Raw genomic sequence first — 24,634 nt, forward strand, 5'->3', positions numbered from 1 at the left:
GGGTCAATGGAGGCACTGGCGCTGACGCCCATCGGGAAGCCAAAACACTCACTATTATTATTCTATAGTGCGGCATTGTTCTGGCATGTGAACTCGCCGAGCTCGCCGCCCACAAGAATGCAGGGCCAGAGAATGCGAGGCATGTGTCGGCCGACCTGTGCCAGCTGCAGCAGGTGCAAGAAAGGAAGGAAGGAAGGGGTAGGGGGAGTGGAATGAAGTCAACAGGAAATGCGCATAATGAAGCGCTGCAGCAGCGCATGGCAAAGGACAGTGACTGACTGACTGACTGACTGCTTGACTTATTGATGTGCAGACGGATAAGCTGATATGCAGAGGCTGTCGCTCATATTGCGGCATGCTGCATCCTGCCAACAGCTCGACACAAACTCTAATGATTGCGGCCATTGTTAAAAAATTAAAGAGCTTGCCACAAATTGCGGCAGCAAAATGATTATGAATGCATGCCATACAAATAAAATCAATTGCGAATAATCCAAGCCATAACTAACGATTGTTCAGATAAACAAATTGTCGCACTGCCTCTCGCTCAGCCTCTACCCTGCTCTTTCCCACTCTCTCTCTCTCTCTCTCTCGGTTCATATGTGGGTTAATGCGCTTTAAAAACATTGTCAATTTCCGAATTGAATTTAATTGCTCATAATAATAATAATGATTGTTGCGCGGCGTGCGATAAGCGGCTGGCAATCGGTTTAACGCATAATACAAATGCTTAACTTTAAAATTTAAATGAGCCAGCGTTTCAATAAACGCGGCTTTAAAATTCAATTTGCATTTTGCATATTGCGTGCAGAGTTAAAGCAGTCGAAAATGTGAGCTGAGTGGAGTTGTTGCGGTTGAAATGGAAATGGAAATGGAAATATACAATATATATACGAATATACGAATATTGGGTGAGGGAAAGCTTGAATAATTGATTGATGGATGGGTAATTACTGATATTGATACTGCATCAGGAGTTTTGGCTTAGTTGAGCTTGGTTTCTGCTTACCAAATAGTTAGAGCAGAGCATCAATCGAAATTACTTATGCATGAGAGGCAGCCTCGGGTGCTCATTAAAGTCATCTTATGTGTGTGTAATGGAAATTTAACTAAATTACTTGCAATTATAAATCAAACAATATAGAGTTAGGTTAAGTGATATTTTATTCTAAAGAGTCTTCAGATGCATTGCATTACCCCATCAATCATTAATGCATCACGTTGTGAGCTAGATAGACATATACAAATATAAATTCTCATAATTAATACTCATACCTCAGTTGGTTACAATATAAATAGACTCTAATCTCTGTCTGTCGCAGAGTAAAAAATTTGTATAGTATTATAGTGATGCATTAGATGTCAAGCGCTAATGCATTAGACTGTGGACTCATGACGTAAGCACAATTCATGTGCTATATAATAAGGGGACTAATATTATTAATATATTATTATTTTAATATTATAATTTCTCTTAAATATTACATATATAACTGTCTGGGCATATTAAAAAAGCTATTTCAATACAACTAATTTCATTACAGCAATCAATAATTAATTAATCATCATCATCAGTATAAAAGGAACTTTTAAATTATTCCATATTAACTAACAATATTTTATATACAAATTATGATAAGACTTCTTCAGCTACAGCACTTAGTACAGCATCAATGAATCATTCATTACTCTTTGAGATCGATCAGATGAGACCAAAGACAGGATGTCTACCTTGCAATAAAAAAATATATAATAGTATAATAATATAAGAGTAAATTACCGATGCTAGAAAACTCTTCGATCATAAACCATCAAGCATCATCAATATTTAATGCATTACTCTCTAAGCCTACGCATTACAAGTCTTTTTTACTATTAAGCTTTGCTTTAACTAGCCTTGCTTTTATTTTATAGAATTTTAATAATCAATAACTTGTCAAGGCATACTTATTTATTGCGGCATAAAGTGCTAATGCATTGCTCAGCCAACTGACTTGACTCTGCATCATCAATTGTAACTCTCTTAGCTCAGTAAGCAACTCATTTGATAACTTAATAAATGAACTCGCTGTCAAGCTGGCAAATAAATCTATATGAATGAGCGACAATGCTCTCTGCCTAGACAGTCCTCTACGCGTGTTGTCTAAACAATAATTGATAGATGCATCTGAGCCCCGATCAATGCGGCAACTGATGCGCTTTAAGTGGCCATAAAGTGTCAAAGTCAAAGCCCAATCAGCGATGCGCATAAATAAGAGAACGTTTATGGAATGCGGAAAAACAGCTGAGAGTACGCTCTCTTTCCCTTTTTCTCTCTCTCTCTGTCTGTCTCACTCACTCACTGTTTCAATGAACCCTCGAGCAACCAGGCTGACTAGTGTTAGACGCAGACGATCGAGAGTTGTTTCCATTGATTGACATGTGTAAATTTGTTAGCCAAACATTTGGACAAGCGCTTATCGAAATTGTCTTATCAATTAGGTGGACCAAAAAATAGAGTGTATATATATCACTATGTGTATGTATGTATATGTGTTTGTATGTTTGTGTGTGTGGGCTGCTCCTGCTTATATAAATTCTATTAGCGTGCGAGTTTGTCTGTTTGATAAATCATGCCACGCTGTGCCAAACCATGTGGGCAGCGTCCACTGCTCGACGCAATAATTTTGCAATTTTATTGCACAACTGTCAAGTGGTTGGGCTGCCATGCCGCCCCACTCCGCCCCGCCTCCAGCCTCCAGCCTCTCGCCTCGTGCCTTCTTGCCCCACAGTCTGGGCAAATAAAGCCATTAAGTGCAGCATCGACTGAGCTGTGAGAGTGAGCTACTTTCGCTGCTCACAGGCCGCGGCATGCGGCATGCGGCATGTGGCAAACTGTCTATGGCACTTACTTTCATTAAGCAAACAGCCAGAGTGCAACAACTGCAACTGCAACTGCAACGGCAACTGCAACTGTTTGCCCAGTAGGTCACTCAGTCAGTCTTTGTCAGGCCATTTCACTTGATATATACAAATATATATATACATTAATCTATATGCATAGCTGCCACGATGCAAATGCGCTCGAATTGCCGCTAATTGCAATTTGCACGGCAATTTACAATGCAGCAAGAACATTTGCAATATACGACTGTAAACACTCTTCTTTTTTTTCAAGCAAGCAAAAACTTTCCAGCTGGACATCAGCAATTCCTCACTACTGGCTATATATATTGGTCTGGATCTGTATAATGTCTGTCTCGGTGATCAAAGCTATGTAAATTTAGCTATAAAAGTATAGAGGCTAAAAGTATAGAGGCCTTTGACATTACTTTGACCTTCAAACTAAGCATTTACATTTTTGATCGTGTAGAGAGGAGAGTAGTTCACGTCTTCAACTTTGATCCCAAAACTTACCACTCTTTCTATCAAACAGGGGCTACCCACATTGGCATTTCAAGAGTCTAGCCTATATACTCTCCCTTGCAGCACATGAGCGAGTATGAAGAATTGTTCTCAAATACCTTTGGGCTATACTGTTGAATCGATTGTGATTACAATCGCAATTCATTAAACGACAGTTCGACGCCGACGGCTGCTGGCGCCACATTTTATAAATAAATAAGCAAAAAATATTATATACAAGTTTTATGCGGTATATATGGGGTATATTAGCTAGAAATAATAAGCAAAACAAAATGTTATATACATATCTATCTTCTACTGGGAAATTTACAATTGTTTATAAACATATCTATCATAATATGTATATCATTATCAGATTTATCGATAACACACACTACACTACATCTGTTATTACTATTCTTACAGTGTATCTGTGGAGCAATGGCTAACGTTTAGTTTACCCAGACATATCGCTTACCCAATTGAATTGCACGCTTGCATTTTGATTAATGTTTTAGTTTTGCATAACGTGACGCAATTAAACACAATTTACAACAATACTCATCTGTAAGCTCGTAAATTAATCAAGTCAAAGATCGCATAGACTACACTGCACTGCAGGGTGTGGTTGTGAAGGTCTACTGTGTTATATATTAGTATAGTAAACGAAATTGCATTAGTTTAATACTAAACTAGACTACGTTATAATATATAAATTTTATATTCCCTACACTATGCACTACACTATTACACTATGCTACGAAGTTTGTAGTTGGAGTTTTTATTTATTACACTAAACTGCACAACACTATACAACACTACAGCATAGTATGCAATACTACAGCAGGCTATACTGCACTGTATGACTCTACACAACACTATACTTCACTACCCAACACTATATGCACTACCCAACACTATATGCCCTACCCAACACAATACTACACTACACTACATGACTCTACACAACACTATTCTTCGCTACCCAACACTAGGTGCACTACCCAACACAATACTACACTACACTGTACTGTACTACATGACTCTACACAACACTAAACATAATTCAATACACTATACTGTACAGCACTACGCTTAATACACTAGACTACAGCCACAATACTCAATAATAGCAATACTCAACACTACACTCCACTAAACGACACTACTCTATATCATACTATATTATACTCCTGTAAACTAAGCCACAAATTGCATGCATTCATTACACTGTCCTACATAGCAAAACATTGTACAACACTCTAATAAAACTACACTAAACTTCTCTAGCTCACACTAAGCTACACTAACTGTCACAACAATGCGCAGCACAATGCATAAAATAACACTATACTACATAGCATTGCACACAGGAATAGACCGCTGTATCTGCCACGATTCACTTCGACACTTGACTGCAAAAAAAAACAGCACTAAGCCACTTGGCAGAGCTAAAGCTAAGGACAAAACAAATTGCAACAAAAACATTTATCACTCAAAAAGTGCAGCGCAGCTAGGAAGTTGACGTCAGTTGCTCAGCTTTTGGGGAATCCTTGTTTGCCACATGACGCAATTGGATTTGCGGCGCCTGTCGCAGCCTCAAGGTTTGTTGTCTGCCAATTCGGTGACCATTTGTCGGCACTTGTGCACGACCTTGGCAGCAGCAGCAGCAGCAGCAGCAGCAATCGTGTCAGCTATCGATTGGCGAACGTATACGTAATAAATGCGCATTGCACGTGCAAAGGTGCGACATTTAATATGAAGGAGGCGATTTAAATGTAAGTAAGATATACCGTCGGGGCAGCAGCTGCTGTGTGTGGCGGTGCTTAATCAATATGCAATTGCAATCAGTGGCCGCACTCAATGTGGCATGCACCTAAGCTGCCGCCTTCACCTCCTCCAGCTCCTGCTCCTGCTCCTGCTCCTTTGGGCAATTTCGTGGTCATTTAGCTGGAGCTGCGGTTGCCAGTGATTATGTTGTTTGGCCTTTGATGCAAGCATGCCGCCATTGTTTCGGTTAATTAAAATTTGTGGTGCACACATATTCGCTCTCTCTCTCTCTCTTGCACCCTCTTTCTCTCAGTGTGTCTGCTGCCTGCGTGGATTATGCCGTCTTCGCAGCTTTGTGTAATATTAAATATGCAGAGCTTCGAGCGGTTCACTTGAAGCTCAATCGAAAGCCAAAGACAAACGGCCAAGAAGTTATCTGCATTCCAGTGCCAAAAACCAGTTTAGCTTCATCTCTCTCACACACACACACACACTCACTCTCTCTCTCTCTCTCTTTCTCTCTCTGCTCTGTTCTGGCAGGCAAATGCAGGCGCTCTGATGATTCATGCCCAGCTCCCCCAGACGTAGCAGCGTCCGTTGCGCTGTTCTGTTGCTTTCTTTGTTTCGCGTTTGCTTTTTGTGGCTTTTGCTTTAATTTGTGCTTCTTTCATTCAACAGCATGTCGCGCATTTTTTGCCGCTGTTTCCCACGCCATAAATGTGCATTACATACACACATACACACATAGAGATGGAGAGTTCCTTTTGCTTCTCTTTCTGCTTCTTTTCTTTTTTTTTTGGTTGCTTCACATTTGATTATTATGCGCATTCCTTGTTCGACTGCTGCCACGCGGCGTATGCGTAATCAGGCAACTGCAGTCATCAGCTATAGTTGGCCTAACAAGTTTTCACACACACACACGCACACATGTGCACACTCGTTCATTTTATGACAAACTTAAAGTTTATTCTGCGCGCAGTCAGTTTCTTGCGGCTTCTTCGACTGCAGCTGGCAGCTAAAACTCAAAATGTTGTTAAGCTCCAACTGCTGCTCAGCTCCTCCTGCATTTCCCCAACTCCCAGAATGGTCCTACATAATCCTCTGCTGCTGCTGCTGCTGCTGCTGCTGCCATTGGTGGCAACTACTATTAAACTTGTTTCCGTTGTTTTTCTATACGTTTCTTTTTTCTTTCAGCTGTTTTTTTTTTTGCGCCGTAATTTTCATAGAATTTATGACCATCTTTTTCGCAGGGATCACAAAGTTTTCGCTACAAAACTTCTAGCATCAAGTTTATGGCGACTTTTGACAGCTTCGACAGACGAAACTGCTGCCAGTTCCACCTCCCCCCTCGCCCCACACTCTTCGATTCGGATTGGCGGCTAGTTTCAATATTTATGCATTTAAGGCGAGCTCAATTGGTAAATGAATAAATAAACAACATTTTGCTGAAACATACAAAGATTTTGAAATATTTTTGAAACACCACAAAGCAATGTAAATAACTATGTATATGAAGGTTTTTATTTATGTTAGCTCTGGAACATGTTAAGGCTTATGAATAGATGGGTTTCTTGCGATAAGGCATTTATAATAAATTGTGCGGGGCAACGCTGATCGAGCAAGTCTCATATCAAATACGCTTATAAAAAACCATTAAAAACTATCAAATGAAGTCCATAAATAAACTTAAAATTTGATAATAAAACTTAAAAATCGTACATTAATGTTTTTTTTTTATTGTACCTTTTCAGAATAAAAAAAAAAAAAAAAGTCAAAATCAATTTAAAAGTTATTTATTTTTATTTATTTATTTATTTTTTGTTTTTTAATTTTTAAGATAAATATTATGTGTAGCTTTTTTATATATTATTAAATATATTTTATTATTATATATTTTTTAATATAATTAATTTGAAAGCGTATATATAAATATGAGGGCATATTTTCCTTCTCTTAATTTCGTTCCTCCCTTAAAAATACTTTAAATGAATAGCTTTAAAAAATTACCAACTGAACGCTGTGCACATTTATATAATTTAGTTTCATAGAATTTCTATTTATTTAACCCACAAGCTTAAGCATTCATTGTACCCAATACTCTAAGCAATAGTGTATAAATAAATCGCGCACAATGCGAAATTTCAGCATAAATAAAACAATGGATCACAAAATGCTCTCTGTGTGTGTGTGTCTGTGTGTGTGTGTGTGTGTGAGCTCAAGCGATCTACCTACGAAATGCTTTGGGCTTTCACAACGCGCGCCAGGAAAGTGAAGTGCATTAAGCATACACACACACGCACACACACACACACACACACACACTCACACACACACAGTCGTACATATGTGTTATACACTGTACAACATAAACATTGTGAGGCCTTTTGGCACGACAACTTTCACGCGCTGCGCTACCAAAACTTGAACTCGAACTCGAAGACAATGTTATCATAGGCCCACATTTGTGTGGCATGTCGAAAAGGGGCAGCAACAGCAACAGCAACAACAACAACAACAGCAACAACAACAAACAATCAAACAAAAACAACAAGATGCCGCAAAAATATTTAGGCACACAACATGGCGAAATAAAAGCAAAAATAAACGAAGAACCAATGCTCGATGTACCAAATTCCATGCCACGGCAAAAGAAGAAGCCGCCGCCGCCGCTGCTGCTGCTGGCGTCGTCGTCGTCGTCAGGGCAGAGATACAGATACAGATCCGCAAGATTCGCAAGATCCACGAGATCTGTGAAGAGCGTTGCACGAATTCGCAAAATTGGCCACCACAGCAGCAGCAACAACAACAACAACAACAACAACAGAAGCCAAAGACTGAGCCCAAATCTGAAGACACAGGACACATATTGAATTTCAGTGCCGGCTGACCTTTTGGGGCAGCGGAACTGTGGTGCGAGTTTGGTTATTAAAATGAATGCACAACTGGCTGCAGTTATGCGACTGACTTAATTACAGCTAAAACTGAGCTGGCCTCGCCTAGCCGAAGAGACGACGGGCGAGCGTCGAACGAGTCGCGGAACCATGTAAATTGCTGGGCTGCGGCCGTCTGTCGTTTATTTATAGAAAATAATGAATTGAACAGGTGAGATCCTGCAAATGATAAGCATAGAGAAAATTCCAGCATGCAACAGGGACAGAGAGAGCAAGAGAGAGAGAGAGAGAGAGATGACTTGAAGTCCAACTGCAGTTTGCCATTGCAAAATTCAGCGAACGAGCGCAGCGCAAAAAAGCAATCCAATTTACTGATTTATTTCTTATTTTACTTTGACTATGCAACGGCCACAACAACAACAACAACAGCAAAAGCTGCTGCTACAACCACAACGGAGGCAGCTACCGAGTCCCTGCCCCAGCCTCAGCAACAACAACAACAACAACAACAACAACAACAACAACAACAACAGCTACGGTTTGAGCATCTCCTCTGATGTAGTTAGTGGGCTTTGCTTTGATCTTGATTCTTGATGCTGGGCTGCGACGCCTGACAATGATGACGAGGCAAACAGCATCGAGCCACAGCCGATACAAAAGGTATGCCAAAAACAAAAAAATAAAAAATAAAAATAAATAAAAAGGAAGAGAAAAACTTAAAACTGAAACAGGTGTTGAAGGCGACGTTTGAATGCTCTACAAGTGCCGAAGAGCGGTGAGTGTAAATAAGCAAGAAGTGTATACAAGGCTAAATGTAAATATCGTTAATAAAATATAACAACAAAAAATAAATAAAATATTAAAAAAAAATACATAGAAAAAATGAATAAAAAATAATTTAATTAAAATATAATATAAAAATAAATAAACAAATAAATTTTACTTAAAATATAATGTTTTTATTTTATTATAAAAATTACCAATATAGGAAAAATCTTTTTTAAATTTAAAAATACATAAAAAATAAAATACAAATAATTTAAATACTATACAATGTAAAAGTTAATGTACATATAAATAAATACATTATGTTTCATTAAAATACAATGATCTTAAATGAAATATAAAAGAAAAGCCAATAGAAGAAAATGAATAAAATATATTTAAAGAAAAAAATTATTTAAATTAAATGCTGAATAGAACATTTCATTGATTATTATTTAGTGGGTATTTTCTAAAATAAAACCCAAACCTGAAAAATATTTATGATAAACTTAAAACACTTACATATTATATATATATATATATTTTTCCCACATCTTTTATCATTAGAACAAGCTCGAGCTTACATAATTTAGCAACTATTTTGGCTTCTATATTTTCCCCGTTCCACTCGCATAAGAGCATCAAAAAGTTGCACAAACAAAAAGCAAAATAAATAAAAAATTTGTTGCATTGGCCAACGACAGTTTTTTTCTTCTTTTTTTTTCCAATTCGTGTAGGCAAAAGCTGCTGCTGCAGATGCAGATGCCACGACATTATTTTTGCCACTTGGCCTGGGAGCTGAAGCTAGCGGCCACGACAGCAGCAGCAGCAGCAGCAGCAGCGGCAGCAGCAACCGGCAAACTGGCAACCGGCATGGGGCATGCGGCATGCGGCATGCGGCATGAGGCATGGGGCAAGCGGCCAACGGCGACAACTTGGTTCGCATCTTTGTCGCTCATGCTTTATTTAGGGTTTCATGTATAAATATTTTTATTTATTGTGCAACACATTCGCACACGTTGCTGCAACGTCTTGGCGAGCTGCAGGATGTGCAGCACGACAACAACAATAACAACAACAACAACAGCAACTGCAACAATAATGATGATGATGTGTAAACTCGCGGTTGGACGCTTAATTTCTGCCTTGGCCAAGGCCCGGATTGCAGCCGATTGTTGGCCCGAGGATCGAGAGAATCGATATGTGCACACATACATACACATACATATATACATGCAGATACTTATATATTTAGTGGCCTGCAGCAAGTTCTGTTGCCAAGCGGCATTCGCTAGCCAAAACGCGCTTAGTCATTCGAGAGCCGCAATCAAAAGTGGTGCAGAAATTATGAGCTGATCGTTAAGGAGCAAACTTATCTAGACTTGAGATAAGACTCTGGAGCTGAGTGTATATCTTTAATTATGGCAGCCATATATATGTATGTATATCTCTGGTCATAACTAGGCTTAATTGCCGAACTCGCATCGAACTGTGGGGCGTGGGCAAAAATCGATTTCATTCATGCGCATTTCTGTTGAAATCTGTCAATGACACGTTGTCATGTTGCCCCATTGCCTGCAAAGCCATGCCCCATGCCCCATACCCCATGCGCCCATGATAGATGTGAGTGGAGCAGGCAGAGGGCCAAACGAGCTAGGTCTATGACGCCAGCGGCAGGTGAGGCCAGGGGTGGGACGAGGCTTCGCTTCGCTTTGCTTGGCTTGGCTTGTGCGGCGCTCACTCATCACGGCCATTGACAAGTAGCTGTCAGACGCAAAAAGAAAAGAAAATGAAAGAAGAAGCGGCATCAGCGAGACGATGTACCACTTTTGATATGCCCTTGGCCATGCAGCGCTTCATGGCTGGCCGGGCAGATGGGGCAGGTGGGGCAGGTGGGGCAACCTGACTGCCTCGCTGCCTCGCTGCCTCGCTGCCTGGCTGCCTGGCTGCTGGCACAATGTGCCAAATCAAGCGTAAAGATCCAATATCCTGCAATGAAATAGAATTACAATTACACGTTGTAGCAGTTGCTTTGTAATTGGCATGCACACTCACACTCACACTCACACACAAACACACACACATGTGTGCTTCTCTCAGTCTTTGGCATTAATTGTTACAATGACTTATATGGGCGCCGCTTGAGGGCGTGCCCAAAACAAGTTAATAATTTTTTCGAAATTCATAAATACCCTGACGAGCATCTAAGTCGAATTTCGATACTCTACCTTTTTTTAAAAAAAGTTTAAATCAAATGAAGTCGATTGAAGGCACAGTAATCTCTTGCTCAAAGATAGTTGCAATGTTTAATATCGATAGGGGCTGAAGGCGTGATCGAAATATGTAAACAATTTATACGACATTCATAAATACTATGAGGAACACACATGCCGAATTTCAATGCTCCATCTTTGTTTAATGAAAGTTTCTGCACAAAAATGTCAACGTAAACCACTGTAAGTCCTTTAATATAGATTAATGCTATGTTTTATATAGGCGAAGGCAGAAGGCGTTATCAATAGTGCAAAATAATTTATTCGAAACTCGTACATATCTCAATAAGCATCTGTGTGAAATTTTAATACTCTATCTAATTTTAATAAAATTTGATGCATGTACAAAAACCACATTAATTTTCCAAACTTTTCCTTACAATGCTTTTTAAGAATTTTAGTTGAAGACGTCGTCACAGCCAATTAATAATTTTTTCGAAAATTCAAAAATGCATCAGTTAGCACATATGCCTGATTTCGATACCCTAACTTTTTGGTGAACATTTTTATGGCGAATAAACAAGAAGCCGACTTGGCCCTCTCTCTAACATTGATTGCAACAATGTTGCTGCAGTTGCCATGGCCGTCTGTCTGCGTGTCTGCTTGTCTGTTTGACTGATTTTTCAGTTTTCGCTGGAAAAGCGAGACGCCCTCAAAGTGTGGCAGCAGGAATGCGAAGGCATTGCCAGCGCTGCCTCTGCCTCAGTCCCGACTCGCGACTGCAAGTGCCGCCCAGGTCTTTAAAAATGTAAGAGCTCAGCTCGCTGGCATTCAAATGCAAGAGTGTGTATGTACCTCTCTCTCTCTATCTGTGTGTGTGTGTGTGTGCTGCTCGATGACTTCACACATTCCAGCGGGCAAACAAGAACTTCCTTGAGACCAAACAATGTCTTGAGCCACGGCTCCAGCAGCCCCAACAGCTCGAAAAAGAACTTGCAAAACGTCGAACCAGTTTTTGGTGAATGAAAAATCAACAAAATGAAAAGAAAAAAACACACACACAAACACACACAGAAATAAAAAAAAGAAGAAAACGTTGCCCGGTTCTAGGGTACGGGCAAAACTAAAATACTTATAATAAAAAGAAATTAAAATAAAATTCAAAAATGTGCAAAACGAGCGAGAAACGAGTAATGCTGCATGCCACAAACGTTGCCACAGCCAGCGGCCGAGGCAGAGACAGAGTCCAAGTCAGCGTCAGAGTCAGGGCCAGGGTCTGCTCAAGAATCTCGCACGCTCTCTCTCTCTCTCTCTCTCTCTCTCTCGCTCTCCCTCTCTGTTAGTCTTAGGCCTGGAACCTGTTGAACCAGTCGGCGGCTCACAAACACAGAAAATGCCACCAACGTGTTTTTTTTTTCGGCTGCAGTCCCGCAGGATAAAAGCAGCCACTCGGTTCCGCGCTCAGCTCCCTCTCGTGCTCTCTCTCTCTCTCTCTGTTTGACCCTTTTCCTCCCTCTCCCACTCGCGCCGTTCAATTCAAGTGTAAAACGCTGGAATGCGTTCAGCATTGGCCATATTTGCTGCACTAAATCAAGCGTTTAAACGAAATTTGAGTTGCTCCCCTTTTTCGAACACCCCCGTGCCCCACCACAAATCGAATAAGAAGAAGAGCAAACAACAACAACATAATTCTGTTTGCCTAACTTTCGGCTTGGCCTCTCAGAGATCAACATTTGTTTTCTTTTTCGCCAGGCAACATAATTTATAGATGCCGTTTGCCTAAATTCGTTTAATTTCAGCTCTACACACACACGCACACGCATACACACACGCACACATAGTTTACCTTTACCTGTTGGACCTTTTTGCTGTTGTGTGTGGGTTGAACCTGAAATTTCAAAACTGTTCACTCAAAGGGTTTTCAGCCGGAGCCAGTGTTGTCCTTTAAGGCAGCGCACGAAAAAAGGCTAGAAACAATAAATACTTGGATGAATATAATATATATAAATATATAGACAAAATAACCAAATCATATATTTATTATATACAACAAGTAAATAACTAGCTTTCATAAATTCAAAAGATTTTAACTAAATCATAAAGTCTTAGCACAAGCTAAATTCTTATATCTAGAAAACGGCTAGCGGAAAAAGGGCTCAATTGCGCAACACTGACACAGGCTTTGACTCTTTCTTTCTCTGTCCCCTCTCTCTCCGCGTTTTTGCTCTCTCTCTCTCTCTGCCTGCTCTCTTCCTGATCATTCGTACATTATAATTTATAACTTTATCTAAACGATGTGCTGGTGTTTAATTTTCGACTTCACCTTTTCAATCTCGTTTTTTTTCTTCATCAGCTTTGAATCGTGAAACGTTTTCAGTTTCCGCTTCGCATGACTCATGCCAGGATTATTTGAATATAGATATATACATATGTATTTGTATTTGTATATATAGCGCCACTTTGAGTTGAAAATATCTAAATTTCTTACCGTACCATTGGCATTGCTTAACAAGGCCAATGAAGGCGTTTGCCTAACAGCTGGAGATAAATTTTTGACCACCATGAAGTTTTCTTTGTTTTTCGGATTTCTTGTTAATGAAGAAATAGATCGGGACCAAAAAGTGCTGACTAACAGGCCAAAATGGTTTGGCCTGAGTGAAAGTCTTGCCAAAAAGAAAACAACAACAACAACAACACATCTCGCACTGTTCCTAAACAATAGAAAAATCTCTTCGTAGACGCGTGCTGTGCGCGCTAAGGGCAATAGTTCAGGCATTTAAGAGCAATTGACGAATGACAGGCTCTTAAAAAAATTAACATTGATTGAACAGTTAACACAGGCTTAAGCCTGTTGAGAGAGAGAGAGAGAGAGAGGGAGACGATCGCATATTTAAGCAGGCTTAAGCCTTGTAGCAAGGATAACATTTCACGCATACAATCAAGAGACAAGATAAATGAGCAAGCAGCAGAGATTTACTCCAAATTATTTCAACACGCACCAAAGGTGTCAATTCAAAATACACCTGCTTAGACCTTATATAGAGATAACAGCTCACAGAGCTGATCGTTGCGTCTATAAATATTTTGTGTATATACGAATTCAATCAAACGTCAATTTAGATCGATTTTCGATTTGAGTGCATGCAAATTTATAGCGGCATGGATGAAAGGAAATGTTTTAGCTACATACATGCATATATATGTGTGTACGTGTGTGTATGTAAACAAAATCAGATTCATAGATTGATTTGGTAGCCGATCAAAGCTCAATTTGACTTCTTTATTTCTATGCTAATCAGCTACATAAAAGTGTCGTACAAATCGATTAAAATATTCATCAAATTTAATGCCTAGAAGCCGTTTCTTAATCCAAGAAAAATTGAATGAAATGTGTTAGGTTTTACATATATATAATTTATTTTTATTGTTCATTTCTATTGTCAATTTTTACATATGTATATCTTTGGCAACATATCAAATGATTCGTTTTTCATTGTTGCCGCTGTCTTGCACCACTGTTCGGCTAACAGCTTCATGTCGTTTACATTAGCAGCGCGCTCTCTTGCGCTCTTTTCGCTAAGAGCGCACAACAGTGCCATTTTGAGTTTAACAGTCAGAAGCAAGGCAGCAAAACATTTCGAATATTTGTCGCAAGCATCAACATAAGCCCAAAGCAATAGCAACAACTACTTAATTTACTCACAACTGTACAATAATATTTATTGATAAATATTTGCCAGTGATAAATATGTAAATATTAATTAAGAAAATATACAACAGATCAATGGGAGATATCTGGATCAAATGCTGTTGTTGCCCGCCAAACGGAAAGAGAGTCAAGCACTAAAGAGAGCCCACCAGCCGCAAGAGAGCGCTCGTTTGCGTGTGAATGCGCTGTATATGTGTGCGTGCCTTAAATGGTGTCCGTGCTTTGTGAAAGAAACAGTTAGTTGTGAACGAAACGTCGTCGTGTTTAAACGTGTCGCCGCGCAGCAGCGTCCATCGTAACGAAATCCCAAATCGAATTCACGTCTTAACGTATTTAAAATACTTGGCCAAGAGCCGCCAAACGCGAGTGGAATTGAAACGTTCAAATTGCTCAAAGCAACAAGCAAATGCAAAGCAATTGAAATAAAAGCAAATTAAGTTCAGCTTTGAGCGAATGCAATACAAAGAAAGAAGAGTAGAGCAAATAAATGAAAATCGAATTCTATAGCCAAGTTGTGCATTATCTTTAACTTTAAACTGCTGCTATTGATGATAAGCGGAATCTATGTCTACATTCATATGTGTGCATGTAGATTGCTTTAATTACGGTTATGTCATGAAGCATTTGTAGGCGCACTTCCTTAAAAAAAAATCTTTAACCACACGCAAAAATCTTGGCAAAGTAAAAAGCAATAGCAAAGAGAGAGAAAGAAAGAGAAAGAGTGTGTGACGTGCGTGTATTTTAGTTTAAAACAAAACGCTACAGTGACAACAACAACAACAGCAATATTCGCAACTGTTATTACAACAACAGCAGCAACAACAGCGAGAACAGCAGGCGAGACGCAGACAGCCCTCTCTGCGTGTGCTTTGCTTGTGTGCGTGTTTTGTTTCGGCCTAACCGGCAAGTGCAAAACAACAACAAAAAGAAAATAAGAAAAAGTGCCGCTCTCTTGCGCTCTGTCGCTCTTTGTCGTCGCTCTTCGTTGTGTGTGTGAGTGTATTGGTGTTCGCACAGCTGTTTGGTGCAACATGCAGCAGAGCTGCCTAAAATCGTAGACACACACGCACACCCAAGCAGACACACACACACAAACGCACACGCACACACATACACAGGTGTCACACTCAGGTGTCCAGTTTGCATTTTCTCGCCAAATACCGTAAAGAATTTACCAAGCACAAACATGTCCGGCAATCCTTTCAATCAGCCGCTGCAGCTCAGCCTCTGTCTCTGCCTCTGCCTCGGCCTGTGCCTCAGCCTGGCTGTGGCCAAGCATCTGGCCGCCGGCATCGACGCTGACGGCGACAACTCGCTCGTGCACCACCAGCAGCAGCAGCACCTGCATCAGCAACACCAGCCGCATCAGCATCAACACAGCGCTGCAACGCATCATCGGCGTCGCCTGCAGCGGGACTCGCGCGCCAAGGATTTAGCGCAGCAGTGCGAATCAGTCAAGAGTTACTTCGAATCCATCGACATCAGGTCGAGTGGAGTATTTAATGAAAAAGGTAGGTGCAGCCACTCATGGAATCACACTGAGGATACTCTTTCATTTATGTTAAATCAACAGAGACACAATGAAAGTATTATCAAAAACTCTTAAGCTGAGTTCTTAAGAATTACACATATATTCTAATATTTACTTAAAATGAGGAATAAACACTATTTTTAATAGTTTTCAAAGTTTTCAAACAAATCGAATCTGAAATTTAAATCAAATTAGTTTACCTTCATTTACTGAGGAAGAGCCCAATATTTATTTCAGTGTAGTGCAACATTTCTTTGGCTCAAGTCTATAAATATTCTTAAATAAACAACAGTCAAGGCATAAATAACCAGATTAAAGAGGAAGGTATTGAAAGTCAGTTTTACATAAAAAACGTATTTAAGATCCATAAATATAGAAACATTTTAATTTTGGCTTGTCTGAATTTCAGATCAACTTTAAAACATTTCCCCAGGCTGTTGGAATATATTTATTCACAGTTTAAGAATGCCAAAGTAAAGCAAATAAATTAAAATCATTTATGAAGCAAATTTATTTAATATTTGCGGACGACTTTAATTTAAATCGTTTTCTTGCACGATAAGACAAGATAACAGAATAATTTTAGAATTTCATGACGCTATCTAGACATATTCAAATATGGCTATAATCTAACAGATAAAACAAGTATTTACAATTGAACTTTTATATATGATGTTTACAGAAGCATAACATTTCTGTTATTAGCTTAGCTCATATATACACATATAACAGTGCTAAGTAAAACGCTCTATTCATTTCATCTTTAATCAGCCATTTAATATACCCTGTAATTGTGCCACCACCCATTAGAATCAGCCTGCCTGTCTGTCTGTTTAAGTCTCGTAAATCACTTGCAGTCAAAGTTTAGCTACTACTTAACATTGCTTGCCCTCTTGCTCCCTCTCTCTCTCTCTCTCTCTCTCTCACTTGACTGACTTAATGAAGGCGCATCTGTAACTATATGCAAATTCATTGAGCTGACTTCGACTCTCGAGTGGGCAGCTCCGTCTGTCTAGCTGTCCACCCTGTCTGTCCCTCCGTCCGTTCCTCCGTTCGTCTCTCTCTGTCACTCGAGCAGTCAGCCGAAGGCAAAAGAAAACTATGAGCAAGTGCCTTGCGTCCGCAATTAGAAGCGTATTGAGCAATGCCTCGAAAACTTTTGCCCGGCCTGGATGGCATGTCTGGCCCCCCCGTCTGGCCCCTTTCGGAGCAGCCCACGCTGCAGCTTCATTTATAATATTTCGCATCTGTATCTATAGTTTTAGGTGCTGTAGCCTTAGCTGTAGCTGTATCTGTATCTGGTATCTTGATGTGTCGGCAGCGTCGTCATTTATTATTCTGGTTTTCTGGGCATATCAAGTGGCACGCATCTAACTGTGTGAAGGCTGGGGCGCATGAAAATTCATATTGTATATACATATATGTACATATATATATACAAATCAGCATCCATGAGATACTCGAAAATCGCGTTGGCATATTTTGTTTATGCATATTTCACACATGAATCTGGCTCGGCGCTAAGCCAAACAAAAAGATAACAACGAAGTGACACGAGAAGAGCCAAGAAAACAACGAAAAAAAAAAAAACACAATAAGAAATACCAAGTCTATATCTCGAGCATAATGTATCTATGTATAGCTAGCTAACTATGGCAATATGTATCTCGAGCATAATGTATCTTTAGCTATATGGCTTGTATCTGAGGAATGCGAACTAAAGCAGCTCACGCAGCGCGCGGCGTAATTGAGTGAAAAATAATTATTATTGATTAACCGACCTTGACTTGGTATTTACACGTTTACGCACAATTACAAAGCATAGATACTCAGATACTTTGTAGCTGAGTATGTGTGTGTGTGTGTGTGTGTGTTTGTGTGTCTGTGCATGGCATGATGTTGCAGTTCTTCGTGCTGCGCTGCGCTGTTACCTGCCTGTCTGGAGAACAGTTTTTCTCACACGCAGGTAGTTAACAAATAAACACAAGTACGAATACAAAGGAAAAAGTATCTGTAAGATACAGTGCCCGCCAACGGTCGTCTGTCTACTGACTTTTCCAAGAGATTTATCCACATGAGCGCCTGCTCAATGGAGCTCACTTCACGGACTTTGACTTTGTTTTAGTTGTTATTAGCGTTTTGGCCATTCAGCAACCTTAATTTGTAACATAAGTAGCAGCGTATCTGTGTATCTGCTTGGCATTTGGCGGGAGATGTGCATCAGTAGATCGCTGTATCTTTGTATCTAAAGGATACTGAATTTAGTATTTATATATGTGAGTAGAGATCTATATATTGTTTGTATTCTAGATAACTGAGTAAAGTATCTATGTGTCTGAGCACTTTACTCGTTTACTGAATAAATGTATCTGTATCTGAAAAATCGCTCTCTCTCTCTATGTACACTTATATACTATATAGTTCGTCATGTAGCTATATCTCTGAGCTTAGACTATAGATTATGTGTCTGTAGTATCTCTGTATCTGGGCTACATATCCATGTATCTAAAAGCCATCTGGCATATGCAGTGTATCTTTATATCGTTGTATAAGTGTAGCAAAGTATCTATGTGTGTGCAAATCACAAGCACTGCCACTAGGTACGTGTAGTGTCACTTAATATGTATGTATGTATCTCGGTATCTGTGTATCTGTATCTCTTCCTGTGGTCGTTGCTCTTAATGACTCGCCCAAGTGTGTGCCGAACTTCATTTGGTTCTTTAGCTCTAGCAATGAATTCGACTCGGACTCTGGCTCTTTGGCTCTGGCTGTGACTCTGGCGCTGTGCCTGTGTCTCGGTCTGTCGTCTATTTACTGTTTACATAGTTCAACTTCTGCCACGCCCTGCGCCTTGTATTCATGCCCCGTCGTCCTCACACAGTTTGTGTGTGTTACTTTTACGTTTATGTGCTGTTTGTGATGCTAATCTGATGTCTGTGTCATGCATACGATAAATGTTGTTGGATTTCTTCTTGTTTTTTTTTGTTGTCTTCAGGTATTTACGAGTGCGCACACAATATGTATCTGTAGCTATGTTTATGTATCCGTATCCGTATCTGTGTATCTGTGTCTGTTTGGTATGTAAACGTGGCCACGCACTTGGGCGCAATACACATAAAATTCAATTTCATTTTAATTGCGCGCACTATGCGACTGCTAATTGAGCTGTAGCTGCCTAGTATAAACATAACCAGAGCGAAAGATCTCTATGTGCGTATGGGCTGGAAATAACTTTGGCTGTTCAGCTCTTCAGGGTTTTGGCCGGTACGTAAACACGGCCCATTAGCATTAACACGTTACATGCTCGAAACAATGCCTCAAAGCAAACAGGAAGTGCTCCTATCTAATCATATCTCTAGCTCTATCTCGCTGTATCTCTCTGTATGTTCTGTAAGGCGATGAGCATGTTACTAAATATTTAAGCAACTCGAAATTAGAGCAAAGTATGAACTGCAAGCCACTACCTCCTTCTCTCCCTCTCTCGCTCTCTTTCTCTGTGTTTGTGTAGATAATGGAAAAGTGCAAATAGAAGCCAAAAACGTGAGCAACTCTTGCGCTTGCTTGTCTGCCAGGCACGAGATAAAACTAAAATAAAAGTGGAATAAAAATTAAATAAAATAATCCACACTGAATCCAAACTTCAAATGTGATAAAAGATACTTAATAAAAATCCTAGTGGCTGTCATAACTTTTTCCGAGCCTCTCTAGATTAAAAAGCAAACAAATTGCAGCAATTTATTTGGTTGCTACGTCAAACGTTATTTCACTGACTTTATATAGTTTTTGTACATTTCATATGAATGATTTAAGACATCCGCTTATTTTGTTTTTTTGTTTGCTAGAATTTTTGGTTATTGCTAATTAGCTTGCCAAATTTTTCGCTCAACTCTAATTATGGCTTAACTGCTGCATTAATCTTAAAAGCAAATACATCAAAAGCAAAAGCAAAAACATCCAAATAATCTGTCCAAAATTCAATTCACAAATATTATATTCCACAACATTTTCTGTGCATGTGCAGGTCATTAAAATCGAACAAAGCCAAACGCTGAAACATTTGCGAATGTTGCGCCAAATGCGATACGACTTTAAATTTCAATAGTCTAATGAGTGTATATAGCATATAATATCGTAATAATTATAATAATGTAGATAATATTTTATGTATAGGAATATAGTATATAATTTTTAAATTTCTTCATTCATTTTTTTGTAAGTCATCCTTAACAGATATTATAGACATCTCTCACTGAGCTTAAAAATTCTTAAAATATTTCAATAAATCCAGAATCTTGTAATATTGCTTAGCTGCGCCTTCAATGTCATTTTGAAGTCCTCAATCCTCATCCTCTACCTCCTCGTCCTTTTATGCACCTCTTCATAAGATATAGTCACAAGAGACATACTCTTTGAGCACACCTCGTATATGCATATGGCAATTCATAAGTGACACCATATATTATATATATTTCATTTTATATTACGAAATTCCTACAGCTTCGCTTTTACGAGCTGTCACGTTTGATAAGCCATCTCTGGCTCTAAACTCGTTTAGCTTCGCTTGCCTCAAAAATCAACTTGAGCCTAATCCATTAATTAAGTTGAACATTAAGCCCAATTGAATTGCCCTCTCTTTCGTGCGCTTCTCTCTCTCTCCCCTGCTCGCTTTGTAAAGGTTATCAATTAAGCTCAGAGCCAAAGCAGTTTTTAATTGATCGATAGCCAAAAATATAAGGTTTTAATCAAGTGCATTTTAAGAGTTTTGCTTGGCCCAAGGGAGACAAATTGAATGAAGTTCTTTTGCCAGTAGAAATGGGGTTACCCTCGCCCTCCCTCTCCCTTTTCCCTCCTCTCTACCGTAAGCATAAATAGATTTACACTAGTTGATTGATTATCTTGAACGTTGCATTTATATCGAAGCTCCAAACATTTTGTTGAGCTCTTTCGCTTATGTCAGAGTCCCAAAGTTCGTTTGGCCCGTCTCTAGTTTTCTTCCTCTTCTTCGGTTTGTATGCTTTTATTTATATAGTTGTGTGTTAATTAGTTTCAATTAAAATTAACGATGCCTGGGCCTGTGCGTCCATCGATTTCACACGCACTCAAAATGAGAAGCAGCAACAACAACAATGAGGAAATCTTAGCAGTGTCTGCTTTTTGGTTTTTGTTTTTTGCTTTCTGCTTTTTGCTTTTTGGTTTTATTTGTATTTTATTTCTTTAATTTGCTGTCTGCTCTTCTTATTTTACACTTTTGACCCCAATACGACGGACGAAATCCGAAGTTCTGGCATCTGCTGATGTCATCGACATGATTGAAGATTGAAGATTGCTGTCGATTGACATCGGGCGATTGTTTTAACTAAGCGAAATTATTTCGGCATTTGAATTCATTCACAATTCGCTCGACTGCCACATTCATTCATTCATTAAGACACTTTATTCATCTCGTGGCGGATTCCAAGAATTCGGGCAGCGACAATTGTTGGCAACGACAGAAAACCGTGTAGCTTAGCTTTTTATCTGTTTCATTCATGCCTGCGGGTTAAAGGTAAGCCGTTGCCTCGACCAGATTTCATGTTGGGCAATTAAAAAGCCGAGCTACAAGTGTGTCCAAAAGGAAGTTGTCAACGGGCTGTTGTAGTACCTGGCCAGGTGTGGTGGCAGATAGCAGCAGCAGAGATAGCGCGGCTGCATTGATAAGAGCAGAGCACAGACAGACAGACAGACAGCCAGATAAAGTCGAAGTCATAAAGCGCAGTAAACATAAGTTATAGATACGACTACGACTACGACTGCGGCTGAGTGTGCGTATACGTAATTAAATATTTAGTGCTCACCTATACAAAGGCATAAACATATTCCATATATGTATATATGTATGTTTGTATATATGGGAGATGCTCAGGTACACAGAGCATATAAAACGTGTGAATTGTGCAGAGGCAGCAGCAGCGGCAGCGGCAGCAATAGCTAACTGACAGGTAGTAGATACATTTGTATCTCACGCTTGTACCTGCAACGTCTGCCGAGACTCACACTGTGTCTGTGTGTGTGTGTGTTTGCTTGTAGCTATTTTTAAGCATTTCACAAGTAAATTTATCAAACAAACAAATGCAAGAACTTGCAGACAGCAATTGAGTTGCCTGCAAGTGTAGCTGAAGACGCTGTCTATCTCGCCCCCTCTCTTTCTATCTCTTTGATACAATTTTCCAGTCATTTTAGCCGATTCGGCTTGGTCAATGTCTCTCGCTTATGCAATGCCACACCCCTTGCGCCTACTCTGATGGCGATGATGCAGCTCCAGTTGTGTTACCTACACGGCTTGGCTTCATTGTTTGTTCATGGCCTTTTGTGCCGCGTAATCGTCGTTTTCCAATGAACTCGGGCATGTGGAGTGGGCATGAGAGTTATACAAGCGTCAACGGATTCTTTCATTCTTTTTTTTTGGGTTCTTCACTGGCTTTTGATTCATACTCATGAAAAGGTTAATGCCTACTGAAGTGTGTGTGTCTGTGTGTGGACAGCATCGTCGGCACCTACAGTCAAGCATTTCCGCTTCAACTCTATCTGTATTAGTTATGCCTCACTGTAGATTACAACTCGCATTATTAGTGTTATACTTATAGCTGTGCATGCCCAGCTGTCATATCAGACACATTCGGACCCAGATGGGCCCAGCTTGAAGGTGTCGTTCGGTTATCTATCGGTTCAGTTCACTTTATCTTTATCTAATTACTTTCTAGCACCTCGTACTATGTTGCCTTTGCTCTAAGTGCTTTGGCATATTTGCTTTCACATTTGCCATTTAGAGATAGAGTTCCCGTTTCTGTTCTTATCAGCTCAGCGTGTACCTGTGTGTGTGTGTGTGTGTGTGTTTGCTCTGCATGCGTCGTATTGCACAATCAACGCGACGCATAAATCAATTATTTGCCACCTAAGGGCACATAAATCAACTTCAGACGAGATACAACAATGAGAATAACAAAAAGTCAAACATTGAATTGGTCAGCACAAAAGAGCGACATGAAAAGGCAGAAAGACGGAGAGACGGCAAGACGGCAAGACAGACAGGCAGCAAGGCGAGCAAATTGTATTTGGCTTCATAAATGGCCAGCAAAGCCAGTGTTAATATGGCGTTGGTGGCGTCTTGTTACCACAACAACGACAACAACAACAACAACAGTAACAACAATCATAACATAAACAACAACAATCGCAAATATTTGAATGATTTCGTTCGTTCTTCATTTCGTTTCTTTTTTTTTTTAACAACATGAAACTCAAGCAGATTTCAATTTTTTGCGCAGCCAAGTCAAAGCTGTGTGAGTGTGTGTGTGTTGTTTGCTTGTCTAACTTCATTCCAAAGCATCCACCTACCAAATGCCACACACGCACCACACAACACACACGCACACACACACACCCCACTTGCAAACTCTCGGCACCTCAATTTTCAGCAGCTCCACCCTTAAAGCACATACACTCGACTTTATATGTTATAGATATATATATATACACTCTTATATATATATTTATATATATTTTCTCTTTTTTCCCTTTTTTTTGCTGTATATTTAGACGGTTTATTGACTTTGGTTTCTTTTTCGCACACTAAGCGCAAATCTAAACATTAAATGAAGTAAATGTAAACAGAAAACAAAAACTGTTAAAAATACTTTTGTGCGTCTTCGCTGAGATATACACACTAAACTGATTTTTTAACACGAGCATGGCGAACATGAAAACGAAGAAGAAGACGAAGAAGAGCCAGCCAGATATGCTTCGACATATAGATTGGTTATATAAGCTTGACCAGAATGTGCTAAGAAATGCAAATTTACCCAAGTGTAGTTTCTCATGTGTGCTTGCTGTTTTCTGTCTATATAACAGCTGTCAATATTGTGTGTATAACAGTGTATAACAGATATACTATCAGAACTTTTGTTGCAAATAAATAACAAATTAATATGGGAAAATCACAGCACGTAAAATTAATAAGAAAAGTACATAATTATAGCTAGCACACACAACATACATACATATTAGTGTGCCACTCAAACAGAAGATACATTACATTGTTTTCTCCTAGAAGTATTCGCTGAACTATTTTTCCTGTGCCAACCACTAATTTCTTTATTCTGTTTGCTCTATGTTTTGCAGGTGCGTATTTATACCAATTTCGTGTGTATTTCCCTTATCGCTGGAACAAACAGACAACAACGAATAATTATCTATGCCGAGAGGCTATCGGATCGGTTCAGCGGTTAGTTAACGCCCAGCTAGACAGCCTGGCGTTGCGCCTCAGCTGACAGCGATATACATATTTATACGTATCGTATAATATATTGTTTAAGTAATGTGTATCTCGGTGTGT

The 24,634-nt window shown here is 39.5% G+C and overlaps 1 protein-coding gene across 1 annotated transcript in view; it reads left to right on the top strand.

The window, feature by feature from the left end:
- Nucleotides 1-14,955: 14,955 nt before the first annotated feature.
- dally (division abnormally delayed protein) overlaps nt 14,956-24,634 on the top strand; it is a 71,860-nt gene continuing 62,181 nt past the window's right edge. The window contains exon 1 of the mRNA XM_018099545.3: nt 14,956-16,243. Coding sequence (XP_017955034.1) covers nt 15,919-16,243 — 325 coding nt within the window. The 5' untranslated portion in view covers nt 14,956-15,918. The remainder of the gene's footprint in view (nt 16,244-24,634) is intronic.

Source organism: Drosophila navojoa, chromosome 4, assembly GCF_054131105.1.
Source record: "Drosophila navojoa isolate 15081-1374.11 chromosome 4, UAZ_NAV_1.0, whole genome shotgun sequence".
In the NCBI taxonomy this organism is placed as follows: domain Eukaryota; kingdom Metazoa; phylum Arthropoda; class Insecta; order Diptera; family Drosophilidae; genus Drosophila; species Drosophila navojoa.